The sequence below is a fragment of the Ambystoma mexicanum genome, chromosome 12, assembly GCF_040938575.1.
Source record: "Ambystoma mexicanum isolate Mex_15411 chromosome 12, UKY_AmexF1_1, whole genome shotgun sequence".
In the NCBI taxonomy this organism is placed as follows: domain Eukaryota; kingdom Metazoa; phylum Chordata; class Amphibia; order Caudata; family Ambystomatidae; genus Ambystoma; species Ambystoma mexicanum.
Genome location: NC_090936.1, coordinates 1,252,922,173 through 1,252,941,819, shown reverse-complemented (window position 1 = coordinate 1,252,941,819; position 19,647 = coordinate 1,252,922,173). Strand labels below are relative to the sequence as shown.

The window sequence follows — 19,647 nt, the reverse complement described above, 5'->3', positions numbered from 1 at the left end:
ATCGGGGTAATAGACTGGCCAGATTTATGTATGGTGTGGCCTGGGAGACATGGTGTCAAGAGGGGGAAATATACCTGCCAACGTCAACAGTGACCCCAGAAATAAATTCTACCCGTAAACTTTTTGACATTAGTTCTGATGGGACTGAGAAGGGACACTGTGCTCAAATAGATCCTAATATTCTAAATAACTTAGAAATCCCAAAAAGAGAGAGTCCCCCAAATACCATGTTATATTGTTTAGAGAAAGAAGACTGTTGCCCAAAACCTGAACCTGAGATTGACACCTGGAGTGTGGAGGAGGAACTGCACCCTCATCCCTTTGAAGAAACACTTGGGTTCAGTGATAAACAATCACAGGGGGGTTATCCTGTACCTTTGACTAAAAAATGTTATACTGTCCAAGAGAAGGATTACACCTTACCTCCAAGTGTTGAAATCTCACCACAATCTAAATACGAGAGTTCTCAGGAAAGTACTTCTCCGATCGGAGATTCACGTTTTACTGAGAGGGAGGTATCCCCAGAACTTGGTTGTTTGAGATGAGGAGGCTTTACCCATTTCGAATATGGATGTTCATCTCAAACTCCATAAAGAGTCTTACAGGAAGACTGAGGAGAAGAACATCACTCATCTCGAACGATGGTACTCTTCCAGAATTTGTTCTACTTCTAGGCAACGGGTTGAAAACGATAACATGTTGTGTACAGGAGACTGAACCACATATAGAATACTTGACTTGAACTATGTTGTGCTGGGGAGGGTCGCTGGTGATGCTCCTTTAAAATTCTACCAAAGCCCACTGGGGGCGTGGAGCGCTGGCGCAGGTGTCCGGCAGGCAAGTCCAGTCCCTCGCCAGTCAGCTGCCGGAAGCTGAAGGAGTGGAGGGCTAACCAGCTCTGGTCCTCCCCCTTCCCCCACCCCCCCGTGCTTGCTAATGGCAGATGGGGGTAACCTAAAGCTCTCAGCGTGAGGCGAGTGATGGCAGTCCGCATAGGATCCTGCCTCTGCTCGTCCGATGCTGCAGCCGCGAGAACAATGATGGATTTGCAGGAAATGGGATGTAAGCCTGCATTGGCCTCTCTCGCTGAACTTGGCTCTGGGAGGTCCCCTGAAGTGAGATTTGAGGCACATTTAGATTTGACGATAATGCACCAAGAACGGGGCTCCCCTAACCTTCCTGTATCCCAAGTGAAGGAGGCATGCTCCCCGCCGCCCTAAAGAATAAACAGTTGTGGGCCGTTGTTAGGGAAAGTTTGAATGCAGTACCCTCTGGGAACGCTACAAGCAAATCCGACTACAGGTATAGGAAACCTAACCTTTGGTATAAGCTTGTACTACACAGGTTGGTAGCATGTTGAGCAGCCAGGCTCATCTCAAGAGTGGAAATGTGAGCAGTAGTGGAGTTACACAGAGATTCACATTTAGAGGTATTCAAATAAACTCTTAGACTCAAGGTTTCTTGCCTAAACAATTATTAATTTATTTATCAGTCAGTTATAAAGCCTTCTTTAGAAGGGAGCAATATAATAGTAACACACAAATACACTTCAATACTGTACACTCTGAGTTTCTGAATCAGAAAAGACCCTTTTGGGATGGCCCACAGACACAACCTACACCCACAGATGACTTCAATAACAACGGTGCTGGGGACCTTAATATCTTACTGTTGGTATTCAGAACACTCTTAAAAGTTGGTAAAAGGCAAAGGTTATTAGAACACAAGAGATCACCAATATTCCTAAGCAGAGCAAATACTTTCAGATCCTCTTAGAAGAGTCATACAATTCAATAGGCTAAGCCAAGGTCAATAGGCAAAAGTCTTGTATATGGTGAAACACTTCTGGTAAGTAAATGGAAAAGTCTTTGCACAAGTTCTTAGGAGTCTTTGATTTAAAAAAAAGAAGAATCAAATATAGGGCCACAAGCTGATTATACTAGTGAGTTGTAGAAGTTACAAGCACTTCCACAGTAAGAGGTAAGTTCTCTCACTTGTTTTACAGTACCTTAGAAATGAAGGAAAAATGCAGCTGATGACTTCTGTTCCTGTGCAGCTCTGCAGATCTCACTTTTCCTGGGCCTCAGTCATGGGGACACGAGGGAGGACATCGGGGGACTCCTGCACTGCACTGGGACGGTCAAAACTTGCAACCGGCAAATTTCACTTTCAGTGTCTGTTTCGCCTTTCAGCTTCTCGCAGTTTCACAAATAGCAACAACGCGGTTCCTGGTTGTTGAGGTGGGAGTTCCTTGCTTCTGGGGTCCCGCACTCTGTTGAGGGGGTGCAGGCTTGGTCAGTCCTGCTTCTTGGGAGTCCGGAGGATCTTCCAAAAGCTCTAGGCCAGCTTAAAAGCAAGGCACACAATCTGGTGTTCCTCTCCCTGGCTCTACGGTTTCTAGCAGCAACTCTGTGGAAATTCAACCAGCTCTGAGATGGATGTCCAGGTGGCTTACTTTGGAGTTGATTGGTCCCACCAACTCAAAGGGAGAAGTCGTCCTTGCAGGGGCATCTCTGTCGATGTGAACTTGGTGTTTCGGCACTGCAGCAGGGCTTCACCGGGCAAACCAACGGTCCAGGAGTTACAGCAGGTGTCCTCTTCAAGCACTTCTTCGGTTCCTTCATCCAGTGGTTGACTCTGCCTTCCAAGCCAAAAGATTCACCTTTTATTCAGTTCTCTCCCATTCATTCCAGCCTAGCTGTCACTCACCCAGCAGGGTGGTTGTCCTTGCCGGACAGTCAGCTGGCCAATCACCACAGAGTGCATTTGGGTCTCCTAGGACACCAAGCACCGGGAGTTTCTGGCACTTCCCTCACTTCCTGCCTACACCAGACACTCTGGAGCCAGAGGCGGGCTTCACTCGTGAATCCCGCCAAAAGCAAAGCGACCAATGGGACCAAACCTGGTTTGTCGCACAGAGTAAATCTCAGGAAGGACCTTTCCACAAGGAAATGGTGAAAAAAGAAGACCGGGGCAATTTTGACAAAAATTGCACCCATGGGTGCTTTACTGCACCTGCGAAGGCAGCCTGCAGTAAATGCACACCACGGCAGTTAACATGAAACCACTGCCACCCGCCATTCAGCGAGTAAAGGGTAACATAAAAAATGTTATAATAGAAGCTAGACAAAGGGGATACTAGGTAACCCCTCCATCACCCTATTGTAAGATAGTGTGTGCTGGGTCTAGAAAGTTACAAATGTAAGTAGTCAATTTCCCTTTACTGCTCTGGGAAACAGTAGTTTATCCAAGAGAAGGTATTTAAACCTTTGGGAAATATGAAAGACTTCCCTGTGCCGCTGCACTGAAGGTGCTGTGTGTCAGAATGAACTAGATTATGCCTATGGAGTTTGTCAGACTCCACGACCAAAAGAAACCGAGTTCAAAATCACATTAATATACTTGAGAGAGTGAGAAAAAGGGTCTGACTCTATCCAGGTTAAAAAAATCAAGTCCTCAAAATCCAGCAAAGTTGCTGGGAGTCTCTAAGGTGGAGGGAATTAGCACATTTCTGAGAATTCTTCTCAACAGTCCTCCACCTAAAGTAGGGGTGGTGGGGGAGTTGCTTTTATAGTGGAAAAATCTTTTACCTGCCAGGTGGTACAACCAGACCATCATTTGGCCGGCGAATCACTTTTGATTAAACTCCAGGTATCTCCAGAAACATCTATGCATTTCCTTGCTATTTACCGTCCCCCAGGCTACGTTACTAACCAGTTTGTGTTAGGCAGAATCTTGTGCAGTTCCCTTGGGGACCACTGTAAGAAGATTAAGTCTACAGGAGTAAGCAGTAAACCCAATTGGTAGCAGTCTGTACCACCCAGATTTACCTGGTAGCTGTGGCTGAGCAGTCAGACTTCTCTCAAGAAGAGTTAGGCAGTATATAGAGTATACACAATAGGGCTAAAAACACAGTAGAGCAAGCAAACACTGACCAGAGCTTTGTATCAAAAGTATATAATTATTTATTTCTCACACTTTAGAAAATACACTAGCACTATTAATCAAAGTAATTTCAAAACGCAATCAATTATTAGACAAGTCTAAGTCAAAACACCACTTTTTGTCAAAACAGAGGAGTGCGTAACTTAGATGGCACTCCAATAATTAAATAAAAGGGAGCAAAAAAGGCAGGTCATAAAGATAAAAAAAGTCCCAACACTTTTAAGAGACACAAACAAGTTAGTGAAGGCAGAGTCTACTGTAGAGCTAAAGTTCATAGGCCAGGCCCACTTTAAATGGGGCAAGGTGAAATGTACCCAAGATCACACAGTTGCGAAATGCATTCAAGTCTTTGTAGAAATGTTCAAAAGAGGTTGGGGTGGTTCACAAGATAAAGTTAGAAGGTCTGGGGGCCAACCCAGTTGGAAAGCGAAGGATTTAAGGGTCACCTTGAGCAAACCGAAGAAAGGGAGGCCAGGTGGAACACAGTACCTTTAAAGTTGAGGAAGCTCCAGCGGTGGCAGTTGTTCCTGGCAGCGGGTGCAGTTTGTGGTTTCGACCAGGGGAAGAGAGGATCTCGTCGAGGAGGAAACTTGGAGTCATTGCACTGCCCAGGGAAGAAACCAGCCGCGGAGTTCGTCGGTGAAAAGGTGCGTTCCTGGTATTCACGGTCACAGTGGTGAAGCTTGGCTATCCGGCCGCCGGGGTGCTTGGCATGGGCGATTCGACCAATAGACGTCCTGGAAGGCGAAATGGCGAACTGGTTGATCCCACCAGCTCAGAGGAAGAAGACTCTTCCAGCAGAAGATCTTCTCTTGTCGTCGGCGAAGTGGTGAGGTCGTTGCAGCAGGGCTTGACCAGTGGTGTCGTTGTTGCAGATGGCTCAGCTTCTCCCCTCTTCAGATTTCTTAGGTCCTGTGGCGACTTCTGAAGTTCCAGTCCCAAAAGCCCTGCTTTTATGCAGAAAACCCCCCATTCAACAGCCTAGCTGTCACTCAAACATGCTAAGTGGTGAGCCGGGCGGTTCAATCAGAACAGAGTGCGACTTGGGTTGCTAAGGCAATGCAGTCCAGGGTGCCAATTCCCCCACCCACACATCCTGTGGAACCCAGACAGAGTGGCACTAGTTGGAGGGCTTCTGTGGAGAAGCCCGCCAAAAAGTGGAACAAAGGGCCCGACCTTGGTTGGAGTTACAGAGACGGACACGAATGCCATTTTAGAAAAGAGTTCTGGCAAAAATACCTAACCCGTGATTTAATATTAAATAAATAAACCGGCGGTATCTTTAACATTGCACCAAAAAGTGGTGCGTTTAAAATCAATGGAAAAATCCCATAGGAAATATTCCGCTGGAATATTTTGAGTGGTAACCACTGCCACCAGCCAGAAACTCGACAAGGGGGGACTGGACAGTGCCCCCTTGGAAACAGACCCAGGGGCAATCGAATTAACCCCTTCCAGTACTTCCACAATATGATGGTTTGTACTGGTTCTGTTCACAATTTTGGACTAGTAAAGTCAATGGTGACTTTACATGCCCTGGGAGACAGTAGTCAGTCCCAGGGTATAGAGTCTGTTTGGGGGTCACCATGACACCCCTGTTACTGCACTGAGGGCGCTGTGTAACACACACACAAAAACAGATGATACCCTATGGAGTAAAAAAAACCCATAGCTCATAAGCACACAAAAAGTCAGACATACCTCAAATCATGCCTTAGAGTGGGAGAAAAAGAGTCTCTGGATCTGGATCTTAAAGACCATCCTGAGCTGCATACTTTTCTTCCAAAGGTGGCCCCTGTAGGGCAGACTTCAGCAGAGGTGTCCTACTCTTGAAGGACTTTGCCAACAGGCAGCTTCCCAGCTGGATGGGCAAGAGCCAGGGAAGCACAGGCTGTAGTGAAAGGATGGCCTCCTTTACAGTGAGCCTATTGAGTCTACCCCAGGAGACTATAAAAGACTTGCAGTGCCCCAGGAGGTGAGACCTCAGTTTCTACAGTTAGCCCATGAGATTCCTTTGGTTGGTCACTTAAGTTTTAAGAAGACCAAGGAAGAATGTCTCTGTATTTCTACTGGCCCAAGATGGTGTCTGATATAGATACGTTCTGTAGAAGCTGTCACACTTGTCAGACTCCTGGCAAGAGTGGAGCCCAGTAGTTAGCACGCTTGGTGCCCCTACAAGTGGTGGGAGACCTTTTGAGGGGGTAGGGATTGACATTTTTGGTCCCTTAGACCCTCCCACATCTTCAGGCAACCGATTTATATTGGTTGTGGTAGACCATGCTACCAGATATCCTGAAGCCATACCTATGAGGACTGTTACTGCTCAGGCAGTGGCTAAGGCCCTCCTTGGTATTTTTTACCAGGGTAGGTTTTCCTAAGGAGGTTATCTCACAGGGGGACCAATGTTATGTCCCTTTACATGCAGGCCATGTGGAAAAACTGTGGACTGACCTACAAGTTCTCAACAGCCTACCATCCGCAGACCAATGGGTTGGTGGAGAGGTTTAATAGAACTATGAAGAGCATGATAAGTGCTTTAGAAGAACCCCTTAGAAGAAAGTGGGACCTTCTACTGCTATGCCTTCTCTTTGCCTATAGAGAAGTCCCTCAAGAAGGGATTGGCTTCAGTCCCTTTGAGCTTCTCTATGGTCATCCAGTTAGAGGTCCATCAACCCTAATCAAGGAGGGTTTGGCAAGTGCTCCTTCCCACAAGCCAGTGAGATTCCCTGACTATATGTTAGGTCTCCGAAGGAGAATGACACACATGATGACAGAAGCTTCTGATAACTTGAAAGCAGGCCATGCTCTGATTAAACATTGGCATGACCAGAAGGCCAATATGGTTGAGTTTACTCCAGACCAGCTAGTTCTAGTTATGGTACCTACAAGGCAGAGGGCCTTACAGGACACATGGATTGGAGCCTTCAGGGTTGTGGGCAAACTTGGAGAGGTCAATTATTTGGTGGGCTTAGGCAATCCTAAGGAGGCCCCCAGGGTCTTTCACACCAACTGCCTAAAGGCCTATGTCTCTAGACCAGAACTGTGAGCTTTGCATCTAGCCTCTGCTCAAGAGGAGGAGAGTGAACCGCTTCCTGACCTCCTCAGGGGACCACCTTTAGATGGAAAGATAGGAGTTAATCTCTCTTCTGATCTGACACTGGAACAGGAGGAGTGCAAAATTCTGTTAAATCTGTTTGGCCCTCTGTTTTCACTATCACCAGGCCTGACCCCTTGGGGCCAGCATGTGATTCTCACTGGTGACTGTCTCCCTATCAAAAGCAGGGTTTACAGAATGTCGCACCATGTAAGAACTCGCATACAGGAAGAGATCACAAAGATGCTTGATCTTGGGGTAATAGAGCCATCTACAAGTCCATGGGCTAGTCCAGTTGTACTAGTGCCAAAGGCAGGATCCAAAGAGTTGAGATTCTGTGTGGACTATGGCGCTCTTAATGCAGTCAATATGACTGATGCCCATCCCTTACCTAGGACAGATGAGCTGGTGGACAAACTTGTTTCAGCCAAGTTCCTCAGTACGTTTGACCTAACATCAGGCTATTGGCAAATAGCCCTGACAGACCATGCCAAGGAGAAAACTGCATTCTCCACCCCAGCAGGCCTCTACCAGTTTAAGGTTATGCCCTTTGGACTAAAGAATGCACCTACAACATTCCAAAGGATGGTGAATCATGTTCTGAATGGGATGGAGGACTTCTGCATGGCATACTTGGATGACATTACAGTGTTCAGCCCTACTTGGAAAGAACATCTTGACCACCTAGGATATGTTTTGCAGGCTCTTGAGCAGGCCCATCTGACCATAAAGGCAAGTAAATGTTAAATTGGTGAGAGTAAACTGGTCTACCTTGGGCATGAGGTAGGAGAACGTGAAATAAGGCCATTGCCCAGCAAAGTACAAGCTGTACAAGATTGGGCCACCACTACTACTCAAACCCAAGTAAGAGCCTTTCTAGGTCTCGCAGGTTACTATAGGAACTTCATTGAGAACTATGGGACCATAGCCTCTCCCTTGAATGTGATCTCCTCACTCAAATTCCCCAAGAAGGTCTGGTGGAATGAGGAGCGCACAAAGGCATTTTAAGGACTTAAGAAAGCCCTTTGTCAAGCTCCAATCTTGGGAGCTCTTGACTACAACCAATCCTTTATTTATCAAACTGATGCTTCCAATACAGGTATAGGTGCAGTTCTGAGTCAGCTGGATGTGAAAGGCAGGGAACACCCAATCTGCTTTATCAGCAGGAAACTGAAGGACCCTGAAACAAAGTGGGCAACCATAAAACGTGAATGTTTTGCCATTGTGTGGTCTTTGAAGAAGTTTAGACCATACTTGTATGGGTCTACTTTTGTGATTCAGACAGACCACCAACCCTTGAGATGGTTAATGCAGATGAAGGGGGAGAATCCTACATTGTTAAGATGGTCAATCTGCCTCCAAGGGTTTGATTTTACCATTTAACACAGGTCAGGATGTAATCACCAAAATGCTGATGGTCTCTCCTGAAAGTATGACCGACTGGAATAAGTTGATTCATCCAGGGGTGGATTAAATACTCCTGTCCCTTAGTGTGCGGGGATGAGTGTTAGGGAGAATTCTCAGAAATGTGCTAATTCCTCTGTACCTTGGAGACTCCCAGTACCTTTGCTGGATTTTGAGGACTTTCATTTTTTACCTGGAGAGAGTGAGACCCTTTTTTTCCCCACTCTCTCATGTATTTTTTCTATGATATGAACACTGTGTTTCTTTTGGTCTCACAAACACTATAGGCATCATCATTGCATTGTGACACACAGCACCTTCAGTGCAGTGGCACAGGGAAGTCTTTCAGATTTTCCAACGGTTTAAATACCTTCTCTTGGTGAAACTACTGTTTCCAAGAGCAGTGAAGTGAAATGGACTTTACTTAGATTTTTTAACTTTCTAAACCCAGCACACACTATCTCACCATAGGTTGCTGGAGGGGTTACCTAGTATCCCCTTTGTCTAGCTTCTCATGTAACATTTTTTATGTTACCCTTTCCACAGTTAATGGCTGGTGGCAGTGGTTTACTGTTTAGTACCTTTGTGTGTTTTTACTGCACGCTGTGTTCGCAGCCATGGTAAGGTACCCATGGGTGCCCATTTCGTCAAAATAGCCCTGGTTGTCTTTTTCCACCATTTTCTGTTGGAAAGCTCCTTCTAGAGATTTACTCTGCACGCCAAAACATGTTCGGTCACTTTGTTCATTTCGTCTTTGGCGGGATTCACAAGTGAATCCCGGCTCTGGCACCAGTATGTCTGGCAGGGGCAGGAAGTGAGGGAGGTGCCCGAAGCGCTCTGTGCTTAATCCCCTTCATTACAGGAATGCACCCAAAGGTGATTGACCAGCTGGCTGTCTGGCAAGGACAGCCACCCTGCTGTGTGATTGACAGCTAGGCTGGAATGAATGGGAGACACCTACATAAAAGGCGAGGCTTTTTGGCTTGGAAGGCAGAGTCGACCACTGGACGAAGGAATCCGAAGATGATCTTGGAAGAGGACGCCTACCGCAACTCCTGGACCGTTGGTTTGTCCGGTGAAGCCCTGCTCCTGTTCTGAAGCTCCAAATCCTGAGCCACCTCAACAGAGTGCTGGACCCCAGATGTGAGGAAAGTGTGAAGTGGTATCCGAGAACCACAGTGTTGCTATTTGCTGTCAGACGCAAGGAGCAGAACCACAGAAGGACCGCTAAATTGAAGTTTGCCCATTGCTTCCCCTGAGCGTCCCCGGATGTCCTTCCTCTTTTCCCCACGACTGAGGCCTAGGAACAAAAGGATCTGCAGTGCTGTACAGGAACAGAAGCCAGCTGTAACCATTTCTTCTAACCAGAGGTACTGTCAAGTCTAAGAGAACTTGATGTGTAGCCGTACTTGCTGTCAGTTGAGACCTGTCTTGGTTGCCTTGCAAAGTTGCTATAGCTTTGCCCCTCACAAGTCTCCCAGCTTGTGGCCCTTAAAGTGTTCTATTTTCTACAAACATTGTGCAAGACATTTTACCTACCTGCAAAGATCTTCAGCTCCCCTTGACATTGTGCAATTAACATTGGCTGTCCTGGCTAGCTGAGAGACTCCTCTTTACCTGTGACTTTGTGCTTTGGAAGGTGTTTAAAAGTACTTACCTGTTTATGAGTTATTTGTTAACCTTTGTTTTATTCCTCTATTCTATCTTTTTCACCTAACTCAGTATTGCTCTAAATGTACCAGTGATAAATCAATGTCCACAGTGTCCTAGCTACTTAGGTCACCTGAGGGTGTAGGAAGTGTCTGTGTGCCATCCCCAATGGGTGTCATCTGATTTAGAGAAATTGAATGTGTTTTGAAGTATATTGAAGTGTTTCATGCTTTTCTCCCTTTCTGAAGAAAGCTTAAATAATGGACTGTGAAATAAATTAATAATTGTTTTATCAAGAAACCTTGAGTGGAAGTGTTTATTTGGATAACTGTACTGTGAAACTCTGTGTCACAACCTTACTGCCCACATTGACCCCTCTTCAGATAAGCCTGGCTGCTCGACCACACTACCAACCTGTGTAGTTCTGACTTATACCAAAGGTTGGGTCCCTATTGCCAGGAGGTCAAGTTTATAGTAGTGCACCCTAAGGGTACTGCATACAATCTTGCCTAACAAGTATCGACTCCTGCTTCTCAGCATCTTTCCAAGGACCTCTCCCGGTGCCTCCATCGTCGTCCTGTTGCTCCCCCACTGGTGCTTTCTCCACCGCCACTTCCTTTGCTGCCTCCTGGATCACCAGATGATGACCCTCAAGGAGACCACAATGCGGTTGACCTAGAGCAGAGCCCAACGTTGGTGAAAGCCTTGTGGGTACTTGGGGATTCCAGTCTACGAGAGCTGTCCTCTTGGCAATGGGTCCTCTCTCCCGTCGCATGTTTAAAAGCGTTGTTTGGCCAGAATTTCATTGGCTCATTTTGTGTGATCTGTACCCTTTTTTGATTTCTCCCCCTTTTGTTTTGGAGGTTTTGGTGGTCAGAGGAACTTCTGCTGACGTCCCGGCGACACTACATCCCTCTTTACCTTAAGATATATAGTATTGGCTAGCGCACAAGGCACCCATTCAGAGAGGGTGCTGATCAGGCACCCATGTTTGCACTAGGGTGATTTTTATCACCCTGCATTTGTTTTAAGAGGTAGGCTGGTTGCACCTAATATTTAGTTTCGACTTCACTAGGTTTCAAGCCAATTTACTGCATTAGTAGACCAATGTATCCTTATGGTATCTTTATGGTAGCCAATGTGAAGAATCTGATGGGATTCTCCCCAAAAACCTGGTCTGGGACCCTCCTCGTGTGGCCCGGGACAGGTAGGTACTTTCCCATCCCGACCCAGGGGTGGTGTACTGCGGGAGGATCACATGGTGGGGAGAACCAGACCAGGAAGACTGGGAGGAAACCCCTTTTTTACTTTCCCTGTAGTCCATCCTTTTTGATGGCCTTTTGCCAAATTATAGAAGTAGAAAAACCTGACTTTGATAAAGTGAACTACATGTCCCATAATTCCACGGGACTGAGATGAAGCAGAGGGCGGAAGAAGCATGTAGAGGACAGGCAATTAGGCCCAACAGCCTTTGCCAGGGTCAGGCAATTAACATTAATGGCTCACACCTGAAACCAATTGCCCCACCTATGGTGCATAAAAGGCTGCAGCAGGAGAAGGAAGAAGGAAGGAACTGAAGCAATCGACTACACCAGCTGCTGTGGGCTTTTTCAAACATACAGCAGCAGAGATTACACTAGTTTGAGGTGCCACAATGTTTTGCAACTCTTTATTAACCATGTGACTTGGCTTTTTGATGCAAACTTTGTAATGATCGGGAAAGTGATTCTAGGATCCTGACTAAATGCAATAGCGTCTTAAAATATACTGACCTTTGTTAGCATAACAAATGTGTTTGCATGGGACTTCCTTCCAGCTAAAGTGAACAGAGGTTGCATTTCAGGTAGAATTGAATGGTAAAATGGCCATTGTGTCACTTGTCTGGCTGGGGCCCCTTTGAGTTCTGGATAATTATTTTGTCAAAAATAGAATTAATATTAAGGTGTTGACTTAACATAACTTAGGATGTTCTGTTATAATGGAATGCAATGGAAACAATCATTATTAGGCTACAACATCATCCATAATAACTGTAAGCAATTGGGGCTCATTAAACCTGCTTTCAACATATTCACTATAAACCTAACAAAACCTAATGCCTGCCCTCTTATACAAAAGGTGTGTAAAGGGGAATGTGTATGCAAAGGAAAGCCAGTGTTATAACCTAAAGGATCAAGGTGGCTGAGTTGGCTCTCCTCCCCATGTTGGACAGCACAGAGTAAGGCGGCCCCCGTAGACAGATTGACACTCAGGTCATCAAAAAAAGCCAGTTCAAAACGTGGGTCGAGGCCTGCTTGACTTTTGACATTAAAGTCACTTATTCTAGCTTTCCAAATGTTCTTTCACAATTCAACAAAAGTTCACGTAGGTCTCCCACTGTCGGGCTTGGACCTGGGATTTGGCTTTCTCTACGTCTCCTTGACGGTTTTCCCCTCCACCTTTTATCCATGTGGGGGGAGCTAAAGGGTATCAGATGTATGTGATTAAGGTCAAGAGCCTGACTTTGCCTGACCTTATTAACGGGACATGTCCAATGAGATATGTAAGGGTTAGCCTCTTTACTCTATTGCCCTCTTCCTTGGCCCAGTGATTATGAAGATAATATGGGCGGGGGGTTCGGGAGAATTGGGACATTGGAAATCCTAAAAAATAGGATGGGGTATGGGCACGGGAAAGGGGGATACCGCGTCTCACCATCGGTTGCCCCACTCCCCGAAGATCCCCCAACAGGGGATCCACCCACACTGGTCTACTCCCAGGGTATGGATCTAAAGGCGATGGCTGTGCCCTGGTCACCTGAGATGGAGATCCCCGGGTACTAGTAAGTGAGGCACCCTTTGGTTTCTCACACGTGCCAGTTCAAAACAATGATTGAATTCACAATAAAACCAGTCTCTCGTCATAACTTGGGCTGACTCCCCTTCCCCAGGTTTTAAACGTGATTCTGAGTCACAGTTCAAGAAATCCTGATTTGTAAAAAATGTCAATATAGTTTGATGCAACTTCAACTTGTCAACAGAAAGTTCCTACACAAAGGCTATAAGACTCTTCTTTGACGGATTCTCAATAGCAACAACGTTTGTCTTAGTCAGGATGATTTGCCACTCTTAACGCCAAGAAATACAAGTACTCTACAACAGCCTTGCACAGCTCTTCCTCTAGTAGCACTAACAACATAAGCTCTCTGTCAGGACCACCTCGTACCACTCCTTCAACTTCCACCTGCCTGCTTCCATGCCAGTCCTCTACAAAGGTTTGCAATCCGGATATACTCTCCTACCCGAACAGCGTTTCACAATAGCAAGTGCTTTTGTGGTCCGTGTCAACAAAGAAGAGGTTACAACAGCTTCACAGCATTCAGCAAATTGCAGCTTCAACACTGTCAACAGCTTTTAAGGGAAAACAAGATTCACATTGGTGCTCTTCAACACTCTTCTGCATTCTGCAAATTATGCTCCTCTCCTTCTGGATATTGCCCCCCAGAAGGGCTGCCTTTTGCCACTCTTGTTTCCCCACTACACAAGCAACCAAAGACTGATGGGGATAGGGTATCCTCCTGCTTCTCCCTTGGTTTTGGCAATGTGTGTTTATCTCCGCTTGTACTATATGCTGTCGGAAGACACTCCCCTTGCTGATTCCAGATGGTTCAATGCCAAGGATTTGCAGGAGGTGGAAGCAATTTATGCCAAAAGGGGAAGCCAAATGACACATTAAATACACAGGTTGGTGGTCTCATGGCCACTAGTGATGAGTCTAATACGTCCCTCCTTGTTTTTCAGGTTCCCTCTTGCAACAGATGTTTCTTGTAAATTTTTTGGGATCTATGGCTGTGAAATCCGACTGCTCCGTGAAGGTGATCTATGAAGCAATGAGGCAGGTTCTGGCGGCCAGGGCCATCCATAACATCTTTCGCACAACAGAGTCTCACCTCATGGTGACCTGCAAAACCCTCAGGTACAGGCCTGATTTCCTATTGAGCATTGATCGCTTGTTATGTGAGTGTGGAATATCTTTTGCTGCCCGAACCCATCATCTTCAAGATTAAATATTAGATCAGCTTATTAAAATCTGTCAATTCACCCTATCGTGTTCCTCACCTGGTTAGGTTTTCATTGTCTGATCATTATCCAGACTTATAATGGTTTCAGCCCATATGAGTCTGTGGGGTTTGTGCTGTTGCCCGTATCCAGCCTTCCATCTCCCATTCGCTACGTTGTAACCAGCTCTCATTTTCCCGCCTTTTATCAATACAATACCATACCATTAAAAGTGCTAAAGCGAATTGCCTCGAAGCTAAATAAATGTAAGCGTCCTTTCCATGAGTATCTCTGCCCAGCATCCTGACTTCACCCACCCCTGCCTTCCAATAGGTTTCAACCCTGTTCTCTTTTTCCACTGGTCTGGTACTGTACCTTTCTTCCTCTTTGGATGACTGTGCAGTTATCTGCATACATTCCCATTTTCACACTAAGGACAAGTATTTTTGAAGTTGCCATGTGCTGTATTGGTGGATCTCCTCTCTAGAGCCAGTTGAAACCAAGGCAGTGTGACAAACTTGCCACAATTGATGATGTGACAAAGCAGTGTATCGTGACCAATGCAGGTTTGACACTGGTTTCTTCAAGCTTGGAATGTTTCTGGGTGTCACTGTCCTAAGGTGCTTTTGCCTATCCAGGTATCTTGCTGCCTTTCTCAAGGTATTTTGGAATGGGGAACTCCCTGTACCAGCATGCATGGTTTCCTTGCCATGTAGACATAATAATTAGGAGTGTGGAGCTGTATTTTCTGTCTTTCTCAGCATTATTCTTTCTCAGTTCGCTCAAGGAACTGTACGGCCAGTTCCATCGTGCAGTGTGTGAGAGACCTCGAGAATCCCTTATTCCGGTGGCCAGGACATGGCCATCGTTGCTGGATCCAGTTCCTGGGGTGAACCAGTGGGGGAGGCCACCTAGGTAGGGGAACATGGGGTTATGCTCGGGGGAATACCCCAGGTGAGACGTGGTGTTGTGCCAGAGAAGGAGAGCAGGGCGAGATATCGGAGGCTTTCATTGGCTGTATTGCATCTGCCTCCCTTCCTCCTGTTTGATCTCTCTGGCCCCTCCCTATGTAATCAATCCTCTAAAGTCCCAAACCCGGTTACACCCAAAAAGCCGAACTCCCAGAATCCTTGTTTCACCCGTCTTCATTTGAATACTCCCTATGCTTCTTCTTTCCTTTACTCTGATTATCATTTTCTGCATTCCCATCCTGATCAGACAAAACACTGCGATTACCACAATCTCCTTTGTTCATGTCACAATCCCAGCTATTCCTGCTTACCCTGCACACCCTACCAATCCCGTCCCTCTGAATGTCGTTGTCCGAAATCCCTACTTACTCTGACAGAACACTGAGTTCCCACCATCCCCTATGTTCTGTTCTTCATCCCGGTCATTCTCGTCCATTACACAAACCTTCCTTGTCCTGTCCCATAGGATACTCTGACACTCCATCCCCTCTCCCCTTTTCCAACACGAATACTTTTTCACACCCAAGACAATGGACTGATGTAAAACCTCTTTACCTGACATGTCCCGACAAACGAGTCAGGCAACTGACTTAAATCACACACACCTGACGACTCTTCCTTTTCCCCACAGGGATAAAAGGTGGAACCAGAGTGCACAGTGTGAGGAAAGCGAGTAAAGCAGACAGCACAAGACGGCTACCACGCAGCAGTTCAAACGAAGGAGAAAGGCGGCAGTGACCTTGCCCTTTTTGTCCCAGGCCCGCAGAACCTTCATGAAAGAGAGCCTAACACTGCGATCAGTAGCAAAAGTGTCCTGTAGCCGATGTCAATGGTACACGGGGCAAGCCTATGGCGATGAGCAGGAGCAAGGGAAACTCCCGTGCCCTTTTATTTCCGGCCTTGACTCCAGAGAAACTGAGAATTGAAAGCCAAGCGGTTCGACACAGCTGGTGAGTCGAGGGGAGAACCGATAAAAACCGGGCTGTGATGACCGAGAATCGCAAAATGGCACATTTTGAAGCATAGCTGATGAACTTTGAGTGAACTGTTAAGTGTGAAGGGGGAGACCAGCTGCAGAGGGAATTCGGCACCACATGGGTGCTAACTCAAGAGACTGGTCAAGCCCCATATGAGATAAACTACAAGTATCAGAAGGCCGTAGGAATAGGTAAAAGTGGTCATACAGAGGTCAAGCAAAATCCCTGTACAATCAAACGCCTTTGATCTACAAGCGCTGAGAAAGAAAGGGAAGTGAATCCCACAGCAAAAGAACATTGAGAAACCAAGGGAATTGAGTCCCATAAAAGGCAAGAGGACTGCGCCTGGCAGAGGGAGATCCGGCGATGAAGCTGTCACCCAACGATTGACAGTCAGGAGGGGTCCAAGCCCGACAGAGGGAGATTCAGGGGTGAAACCATCACTCAAGAACTGACAGTCAAGAGGGGTCTAAGCCCGGAAGAGGGATATCTGAGGGATGAAGCTATAACCCAAATGTTCATAAAGAAAGGAACTGTGATATATTGTGAAGTACGATACAGAAAGGGTCAGCCCAGAAGAGGGGGACTCATGGGTGAACCCGTCACCCAGTGAACATTGGAAAGAACTTTCATTTGTTAAAAGAACTTTTGTTTTGTTGTTGAACACATCTCTTTCTCGAAGGAAAGACTCTTTCAAGTGAAACAAGACTTGGCCATCGAAGGCCCTGATAACTGGAAGCTCAAGGGTTAAAAGCGAAACTGTCATCTCGTGCTAGAAAAGCCTGAGAGTGAGTCCTGAGAGCTGCCATTGGAACTTTTGTTTCATGCCTGCGCCATGGGCGCATACATTTACGATCAATATGGACTTTAATTCCCATTTGCGAGGCTTTGGTGCTTTTCCATTTTTCCCAACAAACTACACTTACCACAATGCACTTGGCTATAACCATCTTTTCCTGGCCATTCCTATTCGCCATCTTCGGAACTACAATCCTCGGAAGCCCTAGGGATCTCCTCTGCTTCCACCAGCTCAGGAACAGAGAGGGAGGTGGCCGATTGTCTACAGGTGTGCTTAGCCAGGTGCAACCAATTAGCCTTCCTCTGTGCTGGGCTGGGCAGTATAAAAGCTGCTGCCTGCAGGAGCTCAGTCTCTTACATTAAGAGTCCTTCCGGCACCTTGTTGCTTTGAGCTACGGATCCTGTATGCGGTTCCTCCTTACTCCGGCTTTGGATCCAGTGCCCTGCTGGGCTCTCTACATTGCACCTGATCACGCTCTGCTGCTTTCCAGCCTCCGCCCTTGCCCTGCCAGGCTCTCTACATTGCAGCCGATCACGCTCTGCTGCCTTCCAGCTTCCGCCCTTGCCCTGCCGGGCTCTCTACATTGCAGCTGATCACGCTCTGCTGCTTTCTAGCCTCCGCCCTTGCCCTGCCGGGCTCTCTACATTGCAGCTGATCACGCTCTGCTGCTTTCCAGCCTCCGCCCTTGCCCTGCCGGGATCTCTACATTGCAGCCGATCACGCTCTGCTGTCTTCCAACTTCTGCCCTTGCCCTGCCGGGCTCTCTACATTGCAGCCGATCACGCTCTGCTGCCTTCCAGCCTCCGCCCTTGGCCTGCCGGGCTCTCTACATTGCAGCCGATCACTCTGTGCTGCTTTCCAGCCTCAGCCCTTGTCCGCTGGGATCCCTGCTCTGCAGCCTGCCTCACTCCGGCTGCCTACAGCCCTTGTCCTCTGGGCTCCCTGTTCTGCAGCCTGCCTCACTCCGGCTGCCTACAGCCCTTGTCCTCTGGGCTTCCTACCTTGCAGCTTACAGTCCTCTGCAGCCTTCTACAGTCAGCGGCCCTGCTCCTCTGAGTTTACTCCTTGCTGCCCGGTCCTTCTGGCTCCTTGCCGCGCAGCCTGCTTCTCTCCGCTTCCGACAGCCCTTCTACTTGGGGCTTCCTACCTTGCAGCTGATCACGCTCCGCTGCTTGCTACCTACCTTTGTCCGCTGGGTTCTCAGCCTAGCAGCCCTCTACAGTCCTCTGCAGCCTTCTACGGTCAGCGGCCCTGCCCCCAGGGCTCACTCCTGCTGCTCGGCCCTTCTGGGCTCCTTGCCGTGCAGCCTGCTTTACTCCGCTGCCCTAAGCCCTTTCCCTCTGGGCTCTCTACCTTACAGCCCTGCTCCTGTGGGCTTGCTCATTGCTTTCCTGCTCCTCTGAGCTCTCAACCTTGTTCCTTACTGTCCTCTGCTATCCAATCCTGTTACACGACTTTCCCTTCATTTCCTTCTGCTAGTTTGCTATCAAATTCCTTTTCCTGGATTTGTCTGTATCTTCTCTTGTACTGTTTGTAGACCCTTTGTACAGAGCTTGTCTGTTGGTTTCCGTCGGGCAACCTCTGCCTGTCACGATGCCCGCTCCCGGGGAGCTGGCTCAGGCCCTGTGTCCCCGAAAGCGGACATCAAGTCCCCGGGAAAGGTCCCAGCAACCCCTTATAGGGGCCCTTTGGACAGCGTCCTGGCGCCTATGGCGCCAGGCTCATAGAAAACGTCAGTCCTGGCGCCATAGGCGCCAGGCTCATTTATGAAAGTGTTTAGGTGCACTTACCTGATGCAGACCATGCTGCAGAACCCCGGCCTCCTTGAGGCCTGAAAGGAACTACTTTACCTGTGGGACTCATTTACCACCCGGGCGTGGTCTGGGAAGGACACATACCTGATTGGAGGAAGGACACATTCTAGGAACTTCTTCTAAGGCTATTTAAACCACACCCGATCAGCCACACGTGCTTCGCGTTGTTCTGCATCTAGCAGCTGGACGCTCACCGTGTCTGCTCCTGCATCTTGACTTCTGCCACACCTGCCAGCATCCTAAATCACCTGCAAAGGAAGGGAACAAGAGAACAGAAGAAGGAAAAGGCCTCACCTGCTAAATCTGCATCCCAGAGACATTTCACCGACAATCCTGAAAAGGAAGACATTTATTTTTAAAAGCACATCGCATCGATCGCTGCAGCGCCGCATTCTACTCACCTTTACAGGGCGCCTCCATGTTCAGCAGCGACCATCCGGATTAGCAGACGCGCCCCCGCGCCTAGGGAGAAAAAGACAAGAACAAAGGTGAGAGAAAGAAGGGAAAAGGGAAGCTAAAACTCCATGTCAAGACTTACCTGTTGGGTCATTCCCTTTTCATTTTGGGTCCGCGCCGCATCCTGGCATTTTCGGACCCCGGCCCCTAAGGGGAAAAAGAGACATGAGCGAATGAAAAGACATTACCAAAACACTCATTAAAGACTTACCTGATTTCCACAAGGATTTCACCGCTCACCTCGGTGCCTGGTCCCCGGCATTCCGTACCCCGGCCCCTATGGGGGAAAAAGACACTAGCATTAGAACATTAATGCATGGACACAAGGGGAACCACTGATAGAAAAACTTACCTGGAAGCCAAGCAAGTTTGGTTCTCACCCATCCGAAAATCCAGTGACGTAACTGGATACCAACGCGCCCCTGCATCAGAAGCAGGATGGAGAGCTCGTCCTTCCAGACCCTAAGGCAGTGGTATTCAAACTGTGGGTCGCGACCCCC

At 47.6% G+C, this 19,647-nt stretch overlaps 1 protein-coding gene across 2 annotated transcripts in view; it reads left to right on the top strand.

The window, feature by feature from the left end:
- The window catches only part of APPL2 (adaptor protein, phosphotyrosine interacting with PH domain and leucine zipper 2), a 697,737-nt gene that overhangs the window by 543,621 nt on the left and 134,469 nt on the right, over positions 1 to 19,647 (top strand). For both annotated transcript variants that reach the window (XM_069629945.1, XM_069629944.1), the window contains exon 17: positions 13,873 to 14,047. In XM_069629945.1, coding sequence (XP_069486046.1) covers positions 13,873 to 14,047 — 175 coding nt within the window. The remainder of the gene's footprint in view (positions 1 to 13,872; positions 14,048 to 19,647) is intronic.